Source organism: Tiliqua scincoides, chromosome 3 (assembly GCF_035046505.1).
Source record: "Tiliqua scincoides isolate rTilSci1 chromosome 3, rTilSci1.hap2, whole genome shotgun sequence".
In the NCBI taxonomy this organism is placed as follows: domain Eukaryota; kingdom Metazoa; phylum Chordata; class Lepidosauria; order Squamata; family Scincidae; genus Tiliqua; species Tiliqua scincoides.
In genome coordinates this window covers 22,540,148-22,565,043 of record NC_089823.1, presented here as the reverse complement: position 1 = coordinate 22,565,043, position 24,896 = coordinate 22,540,148, and the positions used below count along the sequence as shown (strand labels likewise).

General features: G+C 43.4%; 1 protein-coding gene across 1 annotated transcript in view; it reads left to right on the top strand.

Annotated features, from left to right (window-relative positions):
* CRYL1 (crystallin lambda 1) overlaps window positions 1–19,763 on the top strand; it is a 59,328-nt gene extending 39,565 nt beyond the window's left edge. Inside the window, exons 6-8 of the mRNA XM_066622021.1 lie at window positions 6,947–7,052; window positions 11,628–11,734; window positions 15,464–19,763. Coding sequence (XP_066478118.1) covers window positions 6,947–7,052; window positions 11,628–11,734; window positions 15,464–15,589 — 339 coding nt within the window. The 3' untranslated portion in view covers window positions 15,590–19,763. The remainder of the gene's footprint in view (window positions 1–6,946; window positions 7,053–11,627; window positions 11,735–15,463) is intronic.
* The last annotated feature ends 5,133 nt before the right edge of the window (window positions 19,764–24,896 follow it).

The window sequence follows — 24,896 nt, the reverse complement described above, 5'->3', positions numbered from 1 at the left end:
GATGGCCTGGATCTTGAGAATTATAAGCAATATTCCACTCATGCAATGGGGCTTGCTTTTCCCCTGTCTGCTACTGCACCAGCACCCCTCCTCCAAGGACATCCTGAGGATTGGGGCATCTTCATGAACAGTGAGGAACATGGAAAGAAGGGAGGAGCAGTCAATAGAATGTGTGTGCATGCCTTGTGCCATTCTCACACAAGGCACCTCTGGATTCAGTCTCATGTACAGTCATGAGAATCCATGTACATGGATTCAATCTCATGTACAGTCAATCCACAGTCAGGGAATTAGAGGACAGGTCCTCTCATGGATTGAGAACTGGTTGGAGGCCAGGAAGCAGAGAGTGGGTGTCAATGGGCAATTTTCACAATGGAGAGAGGTGAAAAGCGGTGTGCCCCAAGGATCTGTCCTGGGACCGGTGCTTTTCAACCTCTTCATAAATGACCTGGAGATAGGGTTGAGTGACGTGGCAAAGTTTGCAGATGACACCAAACTTTTCCGAGTGGTGAAGACCAGAAGTGATTGTGAGGAGCTCCAGAAGGATCTCTCCAGACTGGCAGAATGGGCAGCAAAATGGCAGATGTGCTTCAATGTCAGTAAGTGTAAAGTCATGCACATTGGGGCAAAAAATCAAAACTTTAGATATAGGCTGATGGGTTCTGAGCTGTCTGTGACAGATCAGGAGAGAGATCTTGGAGTGGTGGTGGACAGGTCGATGAAAGTGTTGACCCAATGTGCGGCGGCAGTGAAGAAGGCCAATTCTATGCTTGGGATCATTAGGAAGGGTATTGAGAACAAAACGGCTAGTATTATAATGCCGTTATACAAATCGATGGTAAGGCCACACCTGGAGTATTGAGTCCAGTTCTGGTCGTCTCATCTCAAAAATGACATAGTGTAAATGGAAAAGGTGCAAAAGAGAGTGACTAAGATGATTACGGGGCTGGGGCACCTTCCTTATGAGGAAAGGCTACGGCGTTTGGGCCTCTTCAGCCTAGAAAAGAGACGCTTGAGGGGGGACATGATTGAGACATACAAAATTATGCAGGGGATGGACAGAGTGGATAGGGAGATGCTCTTTACACTCTCACATAATACCAGAACCAGGGGACATCCACTAAAATTGAGTGTTGGGCGGGTTAGGACAGACAAAAGAAAATATTTCTTTACTCAGCGCGTGGTCGGTCTGTGGAACTCCTTGCCACAGGATGTGGTGCTGGCGTCTAGCCTAGACACCTTTAAAAGGGGATTGGACGAGTTTCTGGAGGAAAAATCCATTATGGGGTACAAGCCATGATGTGTAAGCGCAACCTCCTGATTTTAGAAATGGGTTATTTCAGAATGCCAGATGCAAGGGAGGGCACCAGGATGAGGTCTCTTGTATCTGGTGTGCTCCCTGGGGCATTTGGTGGGCCGCTGTGAGATACAGGAAGCTGGACTAGATGGGCCTATGGCCTGATCCAGTGGGGCTGTTCTTATGTTCTTATGTAAGTCCATGCAGCCATCTGAATGTGTATTACTTGTTTCACCGGAGGTGCAGAATTGCAAAGGTATTTGAAAATAAGACGGCTAATATTATAATGCTGTTGTACAAATTGATGGTAAGGCCACACCTGGTGTTTTATGTTGTGTTCTGGTCACCACATCTCAAAAAGGATATAGTGGAAATGGAAAAGGTGCAGAAGAGAGCAGCCAAAATGATTACTGGGCTGGGACACCTCCCCTACGAGGAAAGGCTGCAGCGTTTGAGGCTGTTCAGTCTAGAAAAGAGGTACTTGAGGGGGGACATGATTAAGACATACAAAATTATGCAGGGGATGGAGTGGATAGAAAGATGCTCTTTTCCCTCTCATACAACACCAGAACCAGGGGACATCCTGGCGGAGTTAACACTCAGTGCAGTAGCAGGGAACTTGGGAGGACTCAGGGGGGGACGACAAGCTCCTGATTTTAGAAGTGGGCTACTTCAGAATGCCAGATGCAGGAGAGGGCACCAGGATGCAAATTGAGTCTTACTGTCTTGTATGCCTTTGATAGGCCACTGTGAGATACAGGAAGCTGGACTAGATGGGCATTTGGCCTGATCCTGCAGGGCTCTTTTTGTGTTCTTATGACCTCCCAGTGCAATTTCCTCTTTCAGTGTTATGGGCCTGCTCTGCCAACGGATCGTGAAAGGAATGGCTCATGATTCTGAGGCCATGCAGAATCAAGGCAGCTGTGGTTTACATTCCATATTAGCAAACCTGAATTAACAAGCTTTTGCAGTTTCCTTAAGTTTGAACACTGGCTGGAAATTTGACCTCTTTTTCTTATGCTACAGACGGTATTGAAAGTGACATGATGGAATGTGGCTTTCTGAGCTAAGAATATGTACTCCAATTGGAGATTTTTCTTTCTTCTTTTTTTTTTTTTAAAAAGGTAAAAAACACCAGCTCTGTAAATATGTTGCTCAGAAGTGCCTTACAGAAACGTGCAATAACCTGTAAAACAGACCTGATGATGCGCTTGTCCTAACTTGTTTTTAGGGTGTACTGGTTTCCTTGCAAATCTTCCCTGTAGATGTAACTAAACATTGAATAGCACTCCCATTACCTGCCACGTGGGAGAGTTGCTTAGTAATGAACTCAGGAACCTAGGTGTGTTGAGGGCACGCAAGTCAACTTCTACGTGACATAACCAGATTTTAGTTCAGAGTGTGGCAGTTACGTTGTTTGAATGTAATGAGCTTATTCTAACTATACCTTGGAGTAGGTTATTGGATCAGTGAGTATAATCTTCATATTCTACATCCTCACGCTAGTGAGAAGTGCCCAATCTGTTAAAAATACAGCGGTTGAAGTGGTTAAAGCCAAGATCCTCCAAAGTACAGTGGCAGTATCAGTTTTCTTATACAAAGTAAAAAGTGGCACTAACATTTTTCTATGCAGAAATGGTGCTCCTGTTTTTACAATTATCCATTGATAGTGTTATGTGCAGTGGCATCACTAGGATTCATGTCACCCCGTGCACGTGGGTGCAGTGCCTGCACGTCACCCCGTGCAGTGGGTGGGGCAGCACCCCAGACGGTAGGCGTGGTGATGTACCATTGCCTCACCCCCACTGGTTTTTTGGCAGTACCTTTTGATAGAACACAGATATTTCAATGTGGTTTGTTTCATTGCATTCTGGGTGAAATTACGCATTGATTAATATATAACATGATAGGATTAATCCTCCAAATTCTGATTTTAGTTATTTTGAAAACTTGTGGAGTCACACACACACATCAACTTACTAACACCTTATTGCAGCAGTTCTCTTGTTTTAGCACTGGGACCCACTTTTTAGAATGACAGTCTGTCCAGGACCCATTGGAAATGATGTCATGGCCAGAAGTGACATCATCAAGCAAATTAAAATAAATAATTATAAATAGTTAAATTAAAATAAAATAATAAGGGGGAGCCAATCCTGTTCCACCAAGTGAATTTTCTCTGTAGTCTGCCTGCAATAACAACCCCCCCCAAAAGAATCAGTGAGATCTTCAGCCCTCCCCAGTGCCCAGTTGAAAGTCCTTCTATTTCAAGCACTTCAGTACAAAGACCCACCTGGCTTTACAAGTCTGAGAGCCCAATCCTATGCCTGTCTACTCAGAAGTAAGTCCCATTAGAGTCAGTGGGGCTTTGCAGGTGCAAAACAGAAAACTTTCCCCTTACCAGTTCAAGCCTCTTTGTTGGTCCTTTCTAGTGGGGGGGGGGGAAGGCTGCCTTCTGGGGCTTTTGTTGCACTCCAGTCCCATCGGATCGGGACCATTCTGGTGTTCTCACATTCTTTGCCTGACCTGACCACTAGCCAAGGCATGTATGCCTACTCATGAGTAAACGCTAGGTGAGGCTGCATAGCTTCCCATAGGGCTCCATACACTTGCAGCTGGGGGGGAGGGACCTCCTTGGGTGTTTTTGGGGCTGCATTCATTGGATCAGGACCACTCTGATGTTGGAGTCCTCTCAGTCTGCCCTTTTGGATGGAGCAAAGCAAGGTTGCCTACTCACGAGTAAAGGCAGCCACGTGGCTTCCTTTCCCTTCCCATAGAGCTGAACACACTCGCAGCTGGGAGTGGGAACCTCCTTCTCAGGTGTTTTTTGAGGGCTGCACTCACTGGATCAGGACCATTCTGATGTCCTTGGAGTCGTCTCAGCCTGCCCTTTCTGATGCACCAAGGCAAGTGCGCCTACTCATGAGTAAACGCACGATACGGCTCACTTTCACCTTCCATAGGGCTCCATGCATTTTTTCCTTCCAGTTTTTTGGTCATAACTTTTGAAGAAAAGGCGCTTTCTCAATGGGGTTTTCTGCATTGCGTTCTGCTGGTCATTCCGCATCCAACGGTGTATGGCATGATGCGGTAGTTCGTAAAGGTGCAATTTTAGCATGTCACCCCCCCCCGGGCACATCACCTGGTGCGGCCCACACCCCCTAGCGACGCCACTGGTTATGTGTGTTTAGGGGTGAGAAGGTTTATCTGAATTGCATCAAAGATGTCTCTGGCCCAGTGAAGGTCTACCTCATCACGGTGCCTTATGTAATATTGGACTTGCATAAGTTGGGAAGCAAGTCACCTTTTATTTATTTAAAAGATCTCTATCCTGCCTTTCCACCCTTCTAAGAGCTCAAGACTGCTTACATAATAAAAAGACAACAATAAAAACAGTCAATTAAAAAATTAAATGCAAGTGGCCAGTAAAAATCAGTGCCATCCTAGTTTAAAACTCTGTGAAATTAAAAAGCCTTCAGACTTCTGTGAAAGGCCATTTTGAGGGAGAGACAGTCCTGGAGGCCAGAGTTCACAACAGAAAAGGTTGTGTCACCAGTTGCCACCAGCTTAATGTCAAAAAGGTGGTGACTGCCTCCAGGGCCTAGGAGAGGGGGATAAAGGGGGTAATTTGTAACCAGGCCAAGGGCAAAAAGAGGGGTCCAGGAGCCAAAGGAGGGGGCCCAGAAATTTCCTGGGGTCTGACATCTTCCTTACTCAGATTTGTTGCATGTATGGGATGCTGGGGACATTACCATGACTGGGGATGCTGGGGACACTATTGATGCCACATGGGTGGGTAGGCCTGGGCTCCAAAGACTTTTCCAGCTGTCTCTACCCTCCCCTTACCATGCTTTGTCCCTCCCTGCCCCATCCTGCTCACCCATCACCACCCTCCCTTGCTCTGTTTCACCCCCCCCCCTTTGCAAAGGGGCCCAAAAGAAATTTTTTACCCCCTGATAAAATTCCTCTTGGAGGCCCTGACTGCCACAAAGGGACCACCTATGATGACCTCAAGAAATGAGCAGACTCATGTGGTGTCTTGAAAAAGGAGCTGACTCTTTGGGAAAGCCCTTTCAGGAATTCATTTAGGGACAGTTTGGCCCTTTATTTTAGATGTTGTAGACCAATTAAAAGCATCCCATTCTGGTACAGCCTATTTATACACTGATTTTTTTATACAAGGATTTTATACAAGGATTTGACTCAACACGAATGGCCCCTGCAAATGAGAAAGAATGTGCTGATCCCTGGAGAAGGGGCAAAATGCATCCCTTTAAAATCAGTTTTAAAAACTGAACAGTCCTTCAACAACAGCCTCCTTAATGAGAGAGAGAGAGAGAGAGAGAGAGAGAGAGAGGGCAGGCAGCAGGCTAACAATCCATCAATCCCTCTCTCTCCTTCGAACCCCTCCCTCCAGCAAGAAAGAAAGGGATCATTTTGCATTGGTGAAGGGAGGGGCTGAGTGAAGTGCTGATGGATTGTCTTCTTAATTACTCTTATCTTACATCACAAAGGTCAGCAAGGCTGTTTTTCAATCACTGGAGCAAAGAAACTTTGTTTTTTAAATTGATTTGTTATAGTGCTTTTCTTTTAATCCATGTGAGTGCTTGGAAGGGAACCCACACAAATAATTAGTCTCAACCTGTACAGTGTTTCTCAACCAGTAGCACTCATACCGCTGGTGGTACCTGAGGTGGTATCTACTGGTACTTATGAGATCCACAGATCCCCACTACTTGGCAGCAGGACCAGCAATGCAAAACGACAAGCAGCAGTAGGAAGTTCATCTAAGCAGGAAGAGCTGCAGCATGCGCTTTTTGCATGCTCAGTAAAGCCCTTCCATCCATCCTGAGCCTCTTACTGGTATTTGTCATATAGTGTCTGACCTCCTAGTCTGGAAGTAATTGGTGATGACATCATTTCAAGTTACTTCCGGTGGTACTTCCAATAGTTGGACCATGCTAAGTGGTACTACGGGTGACAAACATTAAGAAATGCTGTCCTAGTATGATTTGGATTTTATTCTTTATATCCAGTTTCCAATGCCCAATTTAAAACTTATTGTCCATGACCCACTCCTGAGGATTAAAGAGTCACCTCTATAAACGTGTGGGTGAGCAGTTCACAAATCCTACCAGCTGAATCTTTTGAAAGATAATACTTAACAATACAAGGATAGTTACAATAGTTCAGTTAGTACCTTATCAGTGCATGTGTAACCATAGCTTTGACTCATCTGATCTAAGAAACTATGCAGTTGGTGAAACAGCCAAAGCCGGTTAAAGGCACTTTTGGCTATTGCCAACACCTGATAATCTGGGAGCATAATGTTGACAGTAGCTGCAGAATGGGTTACAGCTCAAAAGCCTATTTAAGAGTGATTGTCCTTCTTTGTTCCAGCCAGCGATATTAAATAAAATGCTCATGTTAATAAAATATAGCAGTTTGGTGCAATTAGAAAACAAGTCTGCATCTAAATGATCTGATTAGTATCATTTTTAATTTGTATTGAGGGATGTAGTAAATTGGGTGTACCATTATCTGTACACCTCTGTTTCCAAAATATTCCTCCATCTCTAAGAGGAAAGTGAAGAAGAAATTTAATATGTAGTTCTGTAAAATTCATAGTTTATATTTTTGCCATAACAGGATGGAGTGATATCTCCTGATGATCTGGACCTGGTGATGTCTGATGGCTTAGGCATGCGGTATGCTTTTATGGGACCTCTGGAAACAATGCATCTGAATGCAGAAGGTATATAATCTTTGCCACTAATATTTAAATATGGGAGCTTTTAAGACACATGATACAGTTTTCATAAGTACCAGCTTAATGGTACTTATTATAATAATATAGTTGGATAAAACCTAAAGTCCTGTTCTCTTTTTACACTTTAATCTTCAGTATTTGTTTCTGAAGAGTTCTAATGGCTACATGTCCCTCTGGTAGATGAATGATGGTAGCTGGCAACAAAAGATACTTCATTAAAGAGATCCTTGTTGCACAGGGTTTAGATGTATCATTATTGTCTTGGCACGGCTGTAGTTTGTCCAAATATCAATCTTGTTAGTCTACCTGTAACGAAGATTGTTCCTTCAGCAAGTGGTTTTTGAATGGCTGCCAATCCTCAACCAGCCTGCTTAAGCAGAAGTATCCTAGAATTTGTTTGTCAGGACCAACATACATGCAATCTACCAAACCATCCTCTAGCCAAATGTTGCACATGGGCATTGCACTCTTTGCAGGCCACGTCTTTGCATTTTGAAGTGCACAGAAAAAACAAGATGTTTATCGGGTCCTTTGTATGGCAGTGTTTGTGACTGGTGGACTGTGTTCAGTTTGGTGAGTCACAAATTGGGCAGGCCTACTCCAGTGCATTGAGAACATTTTGCATGATCTATCTCCACCTGCAGAACCATGAACAGAAAGGCAAGGGAAGCTTTGCCAAGTGGCTTGACTATGTATAGAAAGAAAATGATTCAAAATCTGCTGCCCTTTTCCTGCTTGCTGGGCCCAGATGTCTCATAAGAAAAACTGCTGGACAAAGCAAAGGCCCACGTAGTCCAGCATCTAATTTTCCACAGTGACTTACCAGCTGCATCTGGAAGTTCACAAGAGGAGAGAGAGACACACACTTATCTCCCACCATTACTCCCCTGCAACTGGTATTCAGAGGCCCACTGTCACTGAAGCTGGTGTATTGTTATCAGGACTTGTAGCTGTTGATGGACTTTTCTTCTGTGAATTTGTCCAATCTCCTTTGAAGCTATCCAAGCCAGTGGCCATCACCACATCTTGTGGCAGCAAGTTCCACCGACTAATTATGTGCAGTATGAAGTACCTCCTTTTGTTTGTTCAAAATCTCCCTCCATTCAGTTTTATTGGATGATTTCCCCAGAGTTTTGAGAGAGGGAGAACAGCTTTTCGCTATCCATTCTCTGCTCCATGCATTACTGTATAAACCGCAATTTTGTCCTCCTTGGTAACCTTTTCCCCCTAGCTAAAAAATCCCAAACTCTGAAGCCTTTTTTCATAAGGAAGGTGTTCCACCCCTCTGTTTATTTTAGTTGCCTTTTTGCTTCTTTTCCAGCTTTACAATATTCTACTTGATGTGTGGCAACCAGAACTGGACACAGTATTCCAGATCTGGCTACACTATTGACTTGTGCAGGATATAATATTAGCAGCAGTCTCTTTCTTGGGGTGCAGTCCTAACCCCTTATGGCAGTGCTTTCCAGCACTGGCATAGTGGTGCCAGTGGAACATGTGCTGCATCCTGCAGTTGGGTGTCACTCACGGAGGCCTCCTCAAAGTAAGGGAATGTTTGTTCCCTTACCTCAGAGCTGCATTGCCCTTACGTCAGTGCTGGAAAGCACTAACATAAGGGGTTAGCATTGTGCCCCTAGTCTCTTTATATTGATACCAGGATATAATTTGTCATTTTTGCATCTGCCACTCACGGGTCAATCTTTTCAATGAACGATATACTACAAGACCAACATCTCATTTTTAGTTCATCGTTGACAACAGTGTAAACAGTGTATATGAGAAGTTGAGATTTTTTTACGCCCATGTGAATCATTTTACACTTATTTACTCTGAATTGCACTTACCCCTTGGTTGCCCGTTCACCCAGTTTGGAGGGCTTCTCTTGGAGTATGTCACACTCTGCTTTGATTCTTACCCCCCTGAATAATTTGGTACCATTTGCAAACTTGGTCACATCGCTCCCTAACTCATATGAGTAAAAAGTCGGGAGGGGGAACAAATGCATATGTGTATGCTAAACACTGTAAAGAGCCCCTAGATCAGTGGTTTCCAAACTTTATTGACCTGAGGCTCCCTTGACCTACTGGGCGTGGCCGTGGCTCTCCATTATGGCTGCAATCCTATACATTGTATAGGATGGTGGGTTTTTCAGGAGGATTCTGTGGCTTCCCTGGCTGCTTTCGTCAGCTCCCCGGGGAGCCACAGCTCACAGTTTGGGAACTACTGCCCTATATTGTTTTGTTTCTTTTGTCTACTTACCGTATATGAACTGGTCAAAGGATATTGCTTAAGAGTCTTTACTCTGCCACTACAACCCTAGACAGGGAGAGAACTGAACCTGTGGGCACTGTGCCAGTACCCTTGTGATTACAAAAGAAATGCCAATAGCAAGTCAGAGAGAGAGCCAAATAAGAGAAACATGAGAACTGAATCCTGACAGACAGAAAGGAAGCCCTTAGCATTTTTAACAACAGATGTACTATGAGGCTATCTCCGTGACTTAATATGATAATGGTGGATGTCAATTTTGGGTCCAGTGAGTTTTTCTTCCAGAGTTGGACACTGTTAAAATTTGGCATAGCACTACTGAAAAAAGAAAAAAAGCTATCAGATCCTTCTGGTAAAAAGAATGTGCCAGCAACATAGTGCTTCTAGAACTATTTTCTCACAGTATTATCTTAAAACAAAATGCCTCTTGTGTATTCATGCCTTATCTCCAGAGATTCTGCAGGACATGGTAAGATTATATGCTTGTTTTGGGGCTTTCTGAATTAAGCTCATTTTTTAAAAAATTGCCTGCAAAACAGGTGGAAAACACTGTCTTGGCTTTTTTTATTTCTTCAACCTTCAAAGTCCTTAAAAACAACTCTTCAGGGTAAAATGTGTATATTTCAGTAGAGTTTGTTAGAGGGATACCTGATATGGCCTTTGTGGTCTTTGCCCTGCTGCTTGTTTTTAAATGGCAGGAGCAAGGGTAGGGACCTGGGTGGCAGGTAGGGTGAGGAGTTAACTCTCTGGAAGTGCTCCCTGTTTTATGGGATCCACCAGGTCCAATTGTATGGCTGGCCATGTGTGGCATAAAAGGATCACCGAGCAGCGGCGAGGTAGGTGGAGACATGAGCGGAGGCAGGGACGTCCTGGGGGGGAGGCAGGAGGAGGCATTCCAGGGGAGTGAGCAGGGAAGGAGGTGGGACCAGTGGAGTACAGCTCCACCGGATCCAGAACCTCTGTGTTGGGCTCACCGCCTGACATGGAGGCTCTTGATTCACCACCGACCTTTTGGTTGGGGGTGAATCAAGTAACCCCACTGAGGGACTGCTGTCTTTACCTGGGGGCAGGGGATGAAAGTCCCCTTCTCCCGAGGAGCTGCTGGTGGCTGCCTGGAGTGTGCAGGATGCAGCGGCAGTCATTTTTGGCGCCTCTGCAGCCCTGCACCTCGGGCAGCTCAGGATTGGGCTGTGAGACATTAAAAATTATGCATGGAATGGACAGGTGGAAGTTCTTTTTCCTTTCATCCAACAGCAGAAGCAGGGGGCATCCACTAAAATTGACTGGCAGTAAAAAAAAAGTTTTACCCAGCATGTGATTAATCTGAGGAACTCCTTGCTACACACTGGTGTGATGACACTTTGCCTAGATGCTTTTGAAAGGAAATTGGACAGATTTGTGAAAGAAAAGTCCATCACAATTATAAGTCATGATGAGTATAAGCACATTTTAGAAGTAGCCTATATCTGAATGTCAGTTGCAAGATAAAGAATAACAATTAATAACAGTTGCCTCAGTTGCTTGTATTTATGCTTAGTTGAGAGAGAGAGAGAGCGAACAGCCCAATCCTGAGCTGCCTGGTGTGTGGGGCTGCAGCAGCGCCAATAATGGCTACCCCTACATCCAGCATGATCAGCGGGCAGTGCCGGCGGCTCCTCTGGAGAAAGAGGCTTTTGTCCCGTTCTGCCAGTTAAAGTGAGTAGCCCTGCAATGGGGCTATTCAATTCTACAGTGATCCAAGGTTTGGTGTAGAATTAAGAGACTCTGTGTTGGATGAACAGCCTAACAGGGAGGCTTCGCTCCACCAGTTCTGCCTCTTTTCTGCCCCACTCCCTCCTCCGACATACCCCCTCCCTTCCTTCTCCCTGCCCTCCCCCACCCCGGAACGCCTCCTCCTCACCTCCCCCACACCCCCACCTATCTCTCCATTGCCTGGTGGTTCACGTGAGCGGTGGAGCACCAGTGATCCACTGACACTAGCCCAATGCTGAGCTAGCACTGGTGCTCCACTGACACTGAAGGCCACAAATGTGCCTTATGGCACATTTGCAACAGTGTACACCGGCAGTGAGCCAGAGCCCTAAGGCAATTTTCCAAAGGCTTTACATAAAATCTGGACTTTAAGAACCGAAAATGTTGACTTGGGACAGAAGGATTGGAGTAGTTGACCTATAAGTTGCCTCCCCACTCTGAAATTCTGTGACTTTTGTGGTTCTTTGATTGTACATGTAGCAATTGTATAGTAATTTCTGTCTGGAAGAGGCAAACAAGAATTCGCCAATTCTGTTTCAGGACTGTTAAATTACTGTGAGAGGTATCGTGAAGGCATAATACACGTCTTGAAAACCTTTGGGCCGATTCCAGATTTTGCAGGGGAAACGGAACAAAAAATAAATAAGGTATGTGTGCAAATTGGAATAAATACAACATCCAGAACAATAGATTATTGATTTATCATTATTATTCATACTGTTTTCCACTACTGGCCCAAAAAGTCAAGGGCAGTGTACATAGTCAACCCCTGGTTTTATCCTCACAACAATCCTAATGAGGCATGTTAGACTAAGATGGTGGCTGGCTCAAAGCTCAGCAAGCTTCATGCTTAAGTGAGGATTTCAAAAGAGGTCTGTCTAGTGAATACTCTAATCACTGCACCACACTGGCCTGCACCTGCTTTGGGTATGAGAATTTTCATGCCTGATTGTTGGTTTCCTTCTTTGAAAGCATGAATGCCAATATAGTTTTAGATGTTGATAGCAGCATGGTCAGTCTAGACTTCAAATACATATATGGCAGTTGCTTGTAGCCCGCTGTCACTTCAGATGGCACCTACATAAAGCGACAAAACAATGTATTTCACAAGTACTAGTTACTTTTGTTGTAGATAATTATATGTACCACATGTACATTAAGAGAAAGACAATATGGCTTCCTCCAAAAGCCATGACTTTAAAACACCTTACCCAAAGGACTAGACACTATATTTTGGGTTCAGGTCATAAGGATATTACCAGAAGTGAGTTTAATGCTCAACTTTGATATATCTGGATCACCTCTTTAATTTAGCTAGTTGTCCTAAAGCAGCTCCACATTTGACAAAGGTTCTCACATGGCATGAATCTGTGCTTGGTGATCTTTAGTCAAACATTTCAAAACCCTTTATTCTTTCCAATCTAGGACAATGTAACATTCAACATTCTGTTTCCTTAACATATAATCTTCTGAGTACAGCTTGTCTCGTTGTTGTTATCTCACTGGCACCAGGATTTCTTAACCTTCAAGGCCTGCTCCTGTCTCTATACATTACAAAAGCAGCTGCACATCATCTTATAATTTTACCACTAAAGGTACACTCATAAAGTAGTATCTGAACAAACTGAATTTGCTTTATTATGTCTGAGGAGACAAAAAGAGTTCAAGATGTCAGATGCCTGACATGTACTTAGCGATCTGAAAGACCTCACCCAGGGCTCAGTTTTGTGACTCAGAAAAGTATGGCATCACCCAAGATCAGGGAGGACTGGGGAAAAGATGAACCTGATGTCACTGTCAGGTTTCCAACCATTCGTATGCACCTATCCCACAGGCTTAGCTACTTCCAGTGAGTCAGAGATGCAGGTTTCTTTATAAGTATTATGTATCCCACCATGTTCTAATGAATCCCACCATCTCAAGGGTCAAAGCTATCACTGATAGCTGGGCAGAGTTCTCAGGCAAATAAGCCTCATGTTCCATATAGGTTCTGGTGTCACTCTACCCTACTGGCCAAATGTCCCCTGTCAGATGAATATACAGTTTCTCAGGACCAACTGCCCTTGAGTAGGTGCTATCACACCTTGTAACAACCACCAGTCCTCCAGCTAAGGGGAAGTTGAAGTCCAACTGGGTTAACTTCCCAGCCCTTGTAAATTGAGTCTCCCAACTCCAGAGATTCAAGCCTCAAGGCTCTGGTTCACTTCAGTAGTTTAATTGAGTCATGGAGCTGGATGGATCAGTTCCTTCATAGGCACATAGACACAAGCCTGTAAACGTACAATGGTTTATTTAAAGAATAGAAACATGGTTACAAGTTACATAAAGGCATTTAATTGAGAGAATAAATACATACATGCACAATGATAAAACAAGAAAGCCAAGCTCCTAGAGTAACTTAGTCCCAGTTCTCACCTGGACCTTGTAGTTCCTAAGCCTAGGCAAAGGGAACTCTTCCACCTATCATGTTCAATATCCATGATGGAATAACAAGCAGCTCCTCCTGACCTAGCAACACGCTTTTTTTGTACCTTTAAGATAACTCTTGTCCAACCAGAAACTCAGACCAGCTGAAGCTTCTGGAAGATGATCTCACTGGCTGATGCAATTGCCGGGTAACCACTCTCATCCTTCCCATCTGGAGAATCACAGCTGCCTCTTTTTACTCTGATGAGAGACCTTGGTACAAACATATTTATCACGCTTGCATGCTTGGCTGGTGCAAGGAGGAAAGATAAGAGTTGCTCACTGTCTCCTAACATGTTGCTCTTCCACAGCTGCTTCAAAATGGCTTATGGCCTACAACAGAGGTGGGCAAACTTTCAACTTTAGGGATCCTGGACCTTTAACAATTGTGTAGGAGAGAAAATAGGAGGTGCGTCTCATAGCAGGTGTGAGATGACAAGCTGCACCTGCTGAAATTCCCTCTTCTATACAATTGTTAAAGGTTCAGGATCCCTAAAGTTTGCCCACCCCTGGCCTACAAGATGGAGTAGAGCCTAGTCCGTGATTTTACCACGTTCATCCCATCTTTGGTTTACTATCTTTTGCAGCTGAGGGGTTGTTAAAGAAACAAAAGGGCTCTCTTGGTCTTAATTTAAACAATAAATATGTTTATCCCTCTTTCCTGTTTTACCCTCCAAAAGGGGGAAGCAGCCAATTTAAAAAACCATCAAAACCCTATTTGTAAAACAATAACAAGATAACTTAAACAGCAGATGGCAGTGGCAGAAAATTTTAAATTACCTACTGAAGATAGCAAAGTGTAATTACTTTCTGGTCAGGTTGAAACCCTGCCAGAATAAAATGTCTTCATAAGTTGATGGGATAGCATCAGGAAAAGAGCCAAATGGATCTTCCACAGCAGAAAATTCCATAATTTGGTTGCTATGAAAAGATAAGGTCATCTGATAAGGTCAGATGATCTTATCAAGAAGGTCTGGGGGTGAGAAATTCGGTTACAGAATTACAACCGATGGTCTAAATTAGGGGTGCCCAAACCCCAGCCTGGGCCTTTCAGGGACTCCCAATCAGGTCTGCAGGGAGCCCCCAGTCTCCAATGAGCCTCTAGCCCTCTGGAGACTTGCTGGAGCCCGTGCTGGCCTTATGCAACTGCTCTCAGCATGAGGGCAACTGTTTGACCTCTCGCTTGAGCTGTGGGACAAGGGCTTTTTCATGTCTGTGATGTGGCAGCGAAGGAAAGGCCGGCCCTGCTTTGCACAAGGCCTTTTATAGACCTTGTGCTAATATATTCATTTATGTAAATTTATTCAAATTTTAAATGTAAATTATTTTTTTCCTGGCCCCCAATACAGTGTCAAAGAAATGATGTCACCCTCCTGCCAAAAAGTTTGGACACCCCTGGTCTAAATCCTATCATATACCTACTTTTGGCTCACTCGGGCATGATGTGCAAAAGGGCCTCCTCAGTTATTTATGCAGCCTAGCAGTCGGTAGCAGCCTGTGAGGTGGGAGGAACAGAAGCTGTGACTTGGCAACTCTATGTTCTGAGTAAATGGTTACATACTGAGCTCTAACTGGCTTTTATATTAAATGCCCACTTTGGATTTTGTTTACCCATGATGATTTAGTTCTTTCAGTAGGCATCTCCAGACCAACGCCCTTAAGATTATGCTCATGCTAGCCCACTGCCAGTAGGGAGATAGGGTGTAGCATTGTCAAGGGAGACAGTTTTATGTGGCTGTTAGCATTTTTTTAAAACACTGAGTTGGATGAGAAGAGCTAGCAAGGAAATGGAAAACAGTTGGGTTAAAAATTCTCAAAATGGAAAGGGGGCAGGGAGTAGCCGAGACATCCTTGCTGAACTTTGTCCTGCAATACTACTTTATGACCTGGAATTTTTTTCCATGTTTCAGGCAATGTGCAAAGAAATTCCTGCTGACCCAGAGCATCTGAATGCCAGGAGTCACTGGCGAGATGAGTGCCTTTTACGCTTGGCAAAAGTGAAAAAGGAAATGAAATTTGGGAAGCATCATCTTTAAACAGATATCATCAGGGGTGGGTATCACCAGGTTGCCATTTGAAGGAGTGCATCCCTTCCATAGGCAAAATGTCTGCGTTATGAAAACTGCGTGCTTTCAACATGCAAGATGTGATTGCAAATGCCAGAGACTGCTTGAGCCACCAAACTGTAGTCAGTTAAATTTAGGTGATTCTGTCTGAATATCAACAGAAGTTAATTCCTAACTGATGTCATAAACCCTTTGCAAGCACTTTGCATGGATTTCATTGGAACCAGATAGGGGCATATTTTGATTGTAGATTGCAACTTAAATGGCTTGAGCAATGGGAACTGAAGACAGCCTGCATTCTAAGCAATATCCTGTATTTCAGAACACAGCAACTTCACTGATTGTGCATCCTCTTGATGTCCCTAGTGGTGGTGGTTTTTGTTGGCTTTTGAGTGGATTCTTGTAAACACCTTTAATATTAAACAGTGGTTGAATGGAGGACTGTTAATATTTATTCAAAATGAGGCCTTTTATAACCTTGCTTTGGGATTAATGTAATCGAAATCATGCCTGTATTTGCAGGGACATAGGATCTGAAGAAGGGGGGAGGGGAAACTCTTGGTTCCTCTGGACTAAATTTTGGTCTTATTATCTTAATGTGGGTAAAATACAAGCCATCACACTAGTGGCCTCACTAGAGTTTGCATCACCTGGTATGGGAACCCCCATGAAGAACCTCCTCCCATGCAGTGGGCGGGACAATGCCCCAGGCTGTGGATGTGATGATACACCATTTCCCCACCCCTGCCAAGGTTTTTACTATAACTTGATATACTTCAATGTGGTTTGTTTCATTGCATTCTGCATGAAATTATGCATTGGATGATATATAACATGATGGTATTTGAAAATACCAAGATTTTAAAAATTTTGGCCAGTAGTGGTATCACCCACCTGTGCACGTCACCTGGTGCGGCCCGCACCTCTAGTGACACCACTGCATCACACCACCAATTTATAATCCTCCTGTTCATAAATTTTGAAGCAAGTCGTCCTGTTTGTATTAATGGGCCTCACTTTCAAAAAGGCATGCTTAGCAATATAACATTTGCTGTTACAATGGATTTTAAGTGTTCATCCTGGGAAAATCCACACAAGCAAAAAAACTATATTGGCTGGAGGGGTAACACAGTTTTCAACCTGATTCCACTGGTTGATCTTCTAATTGCAAGATAATTTAAAACGCTGAGATTATTTTTCCCAGTGTAGGCATCCCCCCATATCCACAGGAGGGAGGCTCCAGCTGCCTTTTTGGGTACTTGAAACTGCAAATAGCAGCAAACCCTACAACAAACAGTTTACAAATCACCCCCCCCCCATCCTACAAATGATTTATCTATCTCTGATTGCAACCCTTCTGTTGCTGTCTCCTGTGTCTAGCTTTCTCTATGCTATCTGAAAATGCTAACAGGAAGCAGGTTGGAGGGCTGAAAACAATGTGATGCTAAGTTGTGAACAACTGAGAATTGAAACCATGGATATGGAACACATAAATAAGGGGGTCTACTGTAGTTCCCTTTCTTTAGTTTTTGGGTTCATATTGACAGATCAGTCCAATGGTTTCCAATACTTACAGCACAATCCTATGCATGTTTACTCAAAAGTAAGTCTCACTATGTTCAATAGGGCTTACTCCCTGAAAAGTGCACTTAGGATTGCAGCCTTAGTTGCATTCGAATGTAGCTCTTGCAGCGATTTTAAAAAATAAGTAGTTTGTTCAGATCTAGGTAAACTATGGTTTGTAGTGTCCTCTTGGCATTTGTTGATTTAAAGCAGGGGTGCACAAACCCCGGCCCGGGGAGGTCATTTGCGGCCCTCAGGGACCTCCAGTCTGGCCTACGGGGAGCCCCCAGTTTCCAATGAGCCTCTGGCCCCAGAGAATTGTTGGAGCCTTCACTGGCCTGATGCAACTACTCTCAGTGCGACGGCTGACTGTTTGACCTCTTGCGCGAGCTGAGGGCTCTCCGCTGCTTGCTGTTTCATGTCTGTGAAGCGGCAGCAAAGGAAAGGCCGGCCTTGCTTTTGCGCAAGGTCTTTTATAGGCCTTGAGCTATTGCGAGACTTTCATTCGTTCATATAAGTCCCATCTCTAATATATTCATTTATGTAAAGTATATTTATTCAAACTTTTTCTCCAGGTCCCCAACACAGTGTCAAAGATGATGTGGGCCTTCTGCCCAAAAAGTTTGGACACCCCTGATTTAAAGCTTTTTATCAGCTATCCCAGTTGCATTGCCTGTTAAACCCTTGTTTGAATTCAAGCTGCACTCAGACATTGGACACTTAACAGGGTTTATAACCCTGAATGGGATGTGTTGGTTGTTCACTATATTCCATAGTCAAAATTTAAAGAAAATACACTACCCACAGAATATATGCAGTGTGCAAAGTGTATAAACAAAAAGTACAACAAATAAAATACACATGTACACTACAGACCATTGAGTTAAACATTGTGAACAAATTACCAGTAATTGTGGTTTTCTCACACACTCATAGCTTTGTGAGAACTCTACCATTTGAGACACCCACATGGACTTGGAGGCAACATGCCAAAGGGGGACACAATCTCAGAGCTTTAATATTTGTCCCGTTCTCGCAGCCACTTTGTCCCTTCACACCCAAAACAACTGCAGTAGGAGAGAGGAAATGGTGGAAAGATCATGAACAAGTTGGCACCACAGCCCAAAAGTTCTTGGGTGCAATGATGCCCTGAAGGATTTTTCACTGGCAACGAGTGATATTACATTTTTAAAGATTGCTGTGAAGAAACAGATATGTTGTTGCAACCGCTGTTGATTAATAGCTTTGTGAGGTCAGCATGACTGGAAGACTATATCTGTGAGACAACTGTCAAAGGTCATTTTTGGGCCAGCATATAGGGAAATGAACCCATAACCCCTGCAGCTAAAAGCAGAAGTTGATATCCATGGCCTACAGATTTGGGGAGTATACTTGTGGGTCTCTTGCTACACAATGTTACATCAATTGTAATGTAACAAGAGACCCCCCTCCAGGGACACTCCCCAACTGTGTAGGCTATAGAATATCAACTTCTCCTTTCAGCTGCAAGGATTACAGGTTCATTTTCCTGACTGTAGTCTTAAAAGATGACCTTTGACAGTGGTTTCACAGATTTAGGCTTCCAGACATGCTGATCTCACAAGACAATCAACAGTGATTGCAATAAGATATTCGTTTTTTATAGCAATCTTTTAAAAATAGTACCCCTGTAGTTGCCAGTGAAGATTCTTTTACTGAAGGAGTATCCTTCCTGTCTTTACAGATTTTATACGCAGTAGTTAACTGGAGTTTAAAAGGCAGCCTGATCCTAAACTGCACTGGTGCAGCCAGGCTCCATGCCCTGTGCTGCATCCAAAGCAGCTTAGGAGACCGCTCAGGTAAGGGAATATTTTTCCCCCTTACCCCAGGTAAAGTCCCAGCCACCTTTATGGGACTTCTCAGATCCACATTATCTATATAGCTGGGGCAAATCTGGGAAGCCCTTGTAGGGCTGCCTGGCTTGGGGTTAGGATACAGTGGAGGAGGCTGCTGCTTGACCCCACCCCCTTCTGAGTCGGATCCTCCCCCTGTTCTGCCCTCCTCTGCCCAAAAACACTCCCTCCCCACCTCCAACCCACCCCCTTGCCACCCTCTCCCAGCCCCCCCCCCCCAGCACACACTTACCATGCCAGCTGGTATAGCCTTACAGAATGTTTGCTACACTCTGGGCTGGTGTGGGGATGGCCATTCTGGCCCCAGTTAGGATTGTGCTGTGAACTGCATCAACAGTTTCATATGGGTGTGACATTCAGACATGTAGTTGCAGTATATACTGAGTAATAGTATTCAGAAACCTGGATAACAGGTGAAGCTCCATGGTATCCCAAACTTTTAATTTTGTTAACAAGTTTTGTTCTTCATCAAAATGATCATGGTGGAATTATAATAATATAATTCCTTTTAAATAACTGCCATATGATTAATTCTATTTACTGAAATGTATGTGGCATTTTAAAAAACAACACATTTTGTTCTAACTTGTGTGCCTGCCTTTGTTCGGAAATCACTGAATCTTTCTTACACTGTTAATAGCTGCATACATGTGCTTTGCTTGTTAATAAACAATAGTAATGAAATCTCTTACATGCTTGTGTGATAATTTTATGACAATATTCAACTTGAGTCTGAGATCACCTCTGGTAGATTCAGACAATGCACTTTGCCCAATGTGCAGTGTATGTGTCCATTTACCATATGCTGTGATCTGTGTGAAACTAGGTTGTCTGCAAGGGTCTGCTGAATGGATGCTGGTAAAGCCTGCAGTTTGGTGCAGAATTAATCAATTAATGGGCAGATGCAATTTAGTAATTGCATAGGCTTTGGATGCTGATGACCAAACTGGTGTCTAGCGTAGAGTGTTATGCCCTTGTAGAAATGCCTTGTAGAAATCCTTGGCAAAATAATGGAAAGCAAGTTCCAGAATCTATTTTTGTTGAATGCTGGACAAAAAAAGGGAAGTATTGCATTGCAAAATAGGCCAGATTAAAAATCGTACTCATGATTATAGAAAGTATATTGCCTAGTTCAATGGTTCTCACATGGTTAGCACCTGGACCCCTTTTTAGAATGAGAATCTGTTGGGACCCACCAGAAGTGATGTCGTGACTGGAAGTGACATCATCCAGCAGGAAAATCCCATTTACTATCATTGTTAAAAGCATATGCATATCACCCTGTTAAAACTACAGGTCTGTAACGTGTCCCCAAATGCAGTCACATACCATGGCAGCATCAAATGTAATATATTAAAAATAAAATATTGAAATGAATGGGGACCCACCTGAAATTGGATCATGAACCACCTAGTGGGTCCCGACCCACAGTTTGAGAAACACTGGCCTAGTTAATTACCTATATTACCTTATTGGTTAAACCAATAAGAGTTCAACTTGGAGCCAAACTAGATGTGACATTAAACACATCATAATCTAGTTTGGGGTCTTTAAAATTGTAAAATAGCAACTGTTCACAACTTGGAACAGAGGCACAGAACTAGTTTTCCCAACTGAAAATAACACCCCCAAAATAACGGAAGACCCTTGAACGTGCTATTTGTTGCAAGGACATCTTTGTGGCCTCATAGCAACCTGGAAAAAATTTATAGTGAGGAATTACTATTTAATTTTTTAATATTGAACCCTGCCTTTCCCACTGAGAAGCCCAGGAGAGTTTATGTCCCAATTTAAAAACAATAACATATAAAACAGACTCCAAAAAAGCAAATTGGCAGCTAGCTACAAGAAAACTATAGAAAACATAAGCAACAAGACAGTAGAGTCAGACATAACCAAACCAAGTTTTAACTTTAAAAAAAAAACAGCCTAAGAACTTAAGACTTATAAAAAATGAAAAGTCTTCAAGGCCTTCTAGCATTCTAACACTATGTATGCCATAGTCCTGATGTCTCACCAAGTCCTGATCTCATATAGGTAGGTGTTCCACAGACTGGGCACCATGACAGAGATGTTATCATCAGTTACTGTAAACTGCATTTTCAGGGACAATGGTACTTGCAACAGGGCTTCCCAAGATTGCTTCAAAGGATAGGCAGACTCATATAGGGAGGCATTCCTTCCAGTATCTGGGTCACAGGTCATCAAGGGCACTTTGAATTGTTCCTGAAAGGGTACAGGCAGCCAATATGCAAGTCTAACGGGCATGGTATGGTCACACAGCCTGCCTATCCAAGAGTACAGCTAGGTCCAAGAGTACCTGTTGCTTCAAGGGGAGTGCAACTCCATCTGGAACAAGTAGTCTCTCCATTACAGGAATGGCAGGTCTTCTGACTAAAGGCACCTCTATCTTGCACGGATTTAATTTAAACTTTTGAGCCCTCATGCAGGCTAGCACTCCTACCAGATAATGTTCAGAACTTCTACAGCTTCCCAACCATAAACATGGAAAAGAGAAGCAGAACTGGGCATTGTCCACATACTAATGTGTACACTCCAAATCCCTGTATGGCTTCACCTAGCAGTTTCATGAAAATGTTTAAAAGCCCCAGAGACAGAAAAGAACCCTAACAAACTCTGTATACCAAGAGTCAAGGTGTTGAACTGGAGTCCACCAGCACCACCATTTGGAATCTACCCTGCAGGAAAGATTCCTAATTTCATCCTTGCAAGGTGTTCCTGAAGGATACCATGGCTGATAGGATCAGAAGTCCCTGAGAAGTGCAGGGCTAAGCACTCCATTTCTGTATCACAATCCTCACCCAGATTTGGATGCCATGTGGCTGCTAGTTTAAGATCCCCCCCAACAGGACAATGGTATGTTGAATACCGCAACTAATTTGTTCCTTATATCAAATGCTACCAACAGTTGATAGGATGGCATTGTTGAATTGGCGTGTTCTTAAAAACCGAGCAAGAACTTTTTAGAACTTTGCAGTCAGTCACTTTCTCGCAAGCATTTTATATAACACAGATAGGTCAGTTGTTTTGGTACTTTTGTGTGGCTGGACATGACATATCTGGCCTTGGGTGATCTGATGCCATGAGCAAAATAGAAAATGTCACATGTCCTTCTAGTCCTGCATCTTTTACTTAGACTGAACTATTTATTATTATTATTATTATTATTATTATTATTATTATTATTATTATTATTGTTGTTGTTGTTGTTGTTGTTGTTGTTGTTGTTGTTGTTGTTGTTGTTGTTGTTAACAGTATTTATATACTGCATTTCAACAAAAAGTTCACAGAGCCGTTTACAGAGAAAATCAAATAACTAATGGCTGAACAATGCTACTTTCACCCACACATTCCCTTCACCACACCTGCCAACTTCTCACTTTGCAGTTCCTGTCTCTTCTCTGGGTCTCACAGTAAGTTCTGTTCTCTGAATGTCTCCAAGTATTGCCTAGGCTTCAAACACAGTCCTAGTCTTATTCAGTTGTTTACCTACCTCTTTCTCAAAAGTGGTTGGCCTCCTTTGCCTCCTTACCACTTGATTGCCCATCAAATTTCCCCCTGGTTAGTAGACAGATGCAGTGGCGTCACTAGGGTTTGCATCACCCAGTGCGGTAGACCAGCACATCACCCTCATGATGGACCTCCTCCCATGCAGCGGGGGCATGGTGATGCTCCATCATCCCACCCCCACTGGTTTTTTGGATATAACTCTTGATAGAATAGAGGTGATTAGCGTGATTTATTTCACTGCATTCTGCATGAAATTACACATTGAATTATATACAATATGATGGTATTATTTGAAAATACCAAGATTTTTAAAATTTTGGCCAGTAGTGGTGTCCCACTCCAGTTGTGTGTCACCTGGTGTGGCCCGCACCCCCCTAGTGATGCCACTATATAGATGCCTCTCCCTTGATGTGTCATTGGAAAGAGAGAGTCTCACTCATTTGTAATTGCTGCAGAGAGGCAGCCTCCTGTGGATGGGGGTGTTGAAAGAGAGAAGTTGCAGTTACCAGCGTGGCAGCATGCTCATATCCTATTACCTTCCCAGCCTCACTGAGTGGACTACCCAGATCCACTCAGACTTGCACCAGCAAAATCGCTGATGCAGGTACCAGTAGATCCATTGGGGCAGTGGAGGCTTATCCCAAGGCGAGGGAACAAATGTTCCCTCAACTTCAGGATACCCCTGTGACAGCCCAGTCCTGCAGGATGAAGTGTGCACCTGGACATTGTGGCTGCAGGGGGGGGGGGGAAGGGAGATTTCAATAGGATTGGGCTGTCAATCATATTGGCCAAAAAGTAAAGAAACTGAAGAGCAATTCACTTGTGTGAACAAAGCAATTCCTTGAAACTGCTGTACATTCTTATGGAATTGACCCATGAATGGGTCTGCATTTGAGGCTTGTATTTGAACTAACAAGATCACTGTGAAACCTGTTAAGTGACATAGAACTCCTCCAATAGACAATTCTTGCTTCTAGTGGGTTTCCACTTAATCCTTTCTGGGTGCAGCATCTGATAGTGAGTGATAAGTGCTGCATTCATGGAAGATTACTCTAGCTGCTTTGTCCTGCTCTCACTAGACAGAGCACCCGGAGGAGAAGTGGGATTTCTACTGCCCCATCCCTTTCAGAAGAGGGACAACGGTGCGTCTTTCCACAGCCCATTCCCCCAAGGCTGAAGTGCATGAGAGCAGATCCTCTATGAGGTAGGACATCACTGCTTTGCAGGGGAAATCAGTACATACAGATTCTGCAAGGAGATAAAAACCACACTGGATTCTGCTACTAAGGAGGATGAGGTTGATGTGGTTCAAGCAATAGGGCTACTTCTAAGGTCACAGTTTAGGCTCTCTTGTTTTCTCTTGCCTGTGTCAAAAAAAGGCACAGCAGTTCTTTCACTCCTGCAGCTTCCCAATATCAAAATGTACTTCTGTAGATGTGACAGTGGACTTTGTTGAGATAATGCGGTTGTATCAGTGAGCACTATTACTTTCCATGTCTCATTTTTTCCATTTCTACTACTGGTCTCTTATTGCACAGATCCTACACAGCTACTTATTGCTTGCAATGTAATGTTGATAGCAGGTTTCCTTCACCTAGTATTAAAGGTATTCCTTGGACCTCTTTACTGAGGTACCAGAGTGTCTTACTCCAAAGTAACACAAAATACCAGAACAAAGCTGAACATACTTTGACCCTTGAAGTGGGGTCAGTTTCCTCAAAGTTAAAAATGAAAATCTTTTACAGCTCTTCTTATCATGATTTCAAGTACCTTTTTAAAAAGATGACTTGAAGCTGCAGTTTTACACAACCCATACTAAGTATGTAGAATTGGTGGGCCCTCTATGACAACCCTGTCATAAGGCAAGATATTTGGTATCTAAAATAAAAACTTAGGCAATTTACTCTGTTTCTGCATTGCTGCTGTTACTGTTAGGAATGTGATTCTTAAGTGATTCTTAGGGCCAGATCACATATTGCTGCAAATGTGTAATGTGAACTTTTGCTATTTGTTTAATTTTTTCTAAGTAGCATGCCAGGTGAAGTGGCATGAGATCACAATGGAGGGTTTGGAGTTTTAACTCTTTGCTTCCTGTTGCAGTTCCCATCCTGATCACACCCCCTCCCCCATGCACTACTTTTATTGGAAAAAAAATCTTTCATTGGCTTTCATTGATTACAAGTGATTTGGCCCTCAGTAAAGCGATTGCAGAAGTCCAGGAGCCAAGAAGTATATGGGCACTGACTACATCTCAAGAGCAAACAATTATTTCCTGTTCAATTAAATGTCAA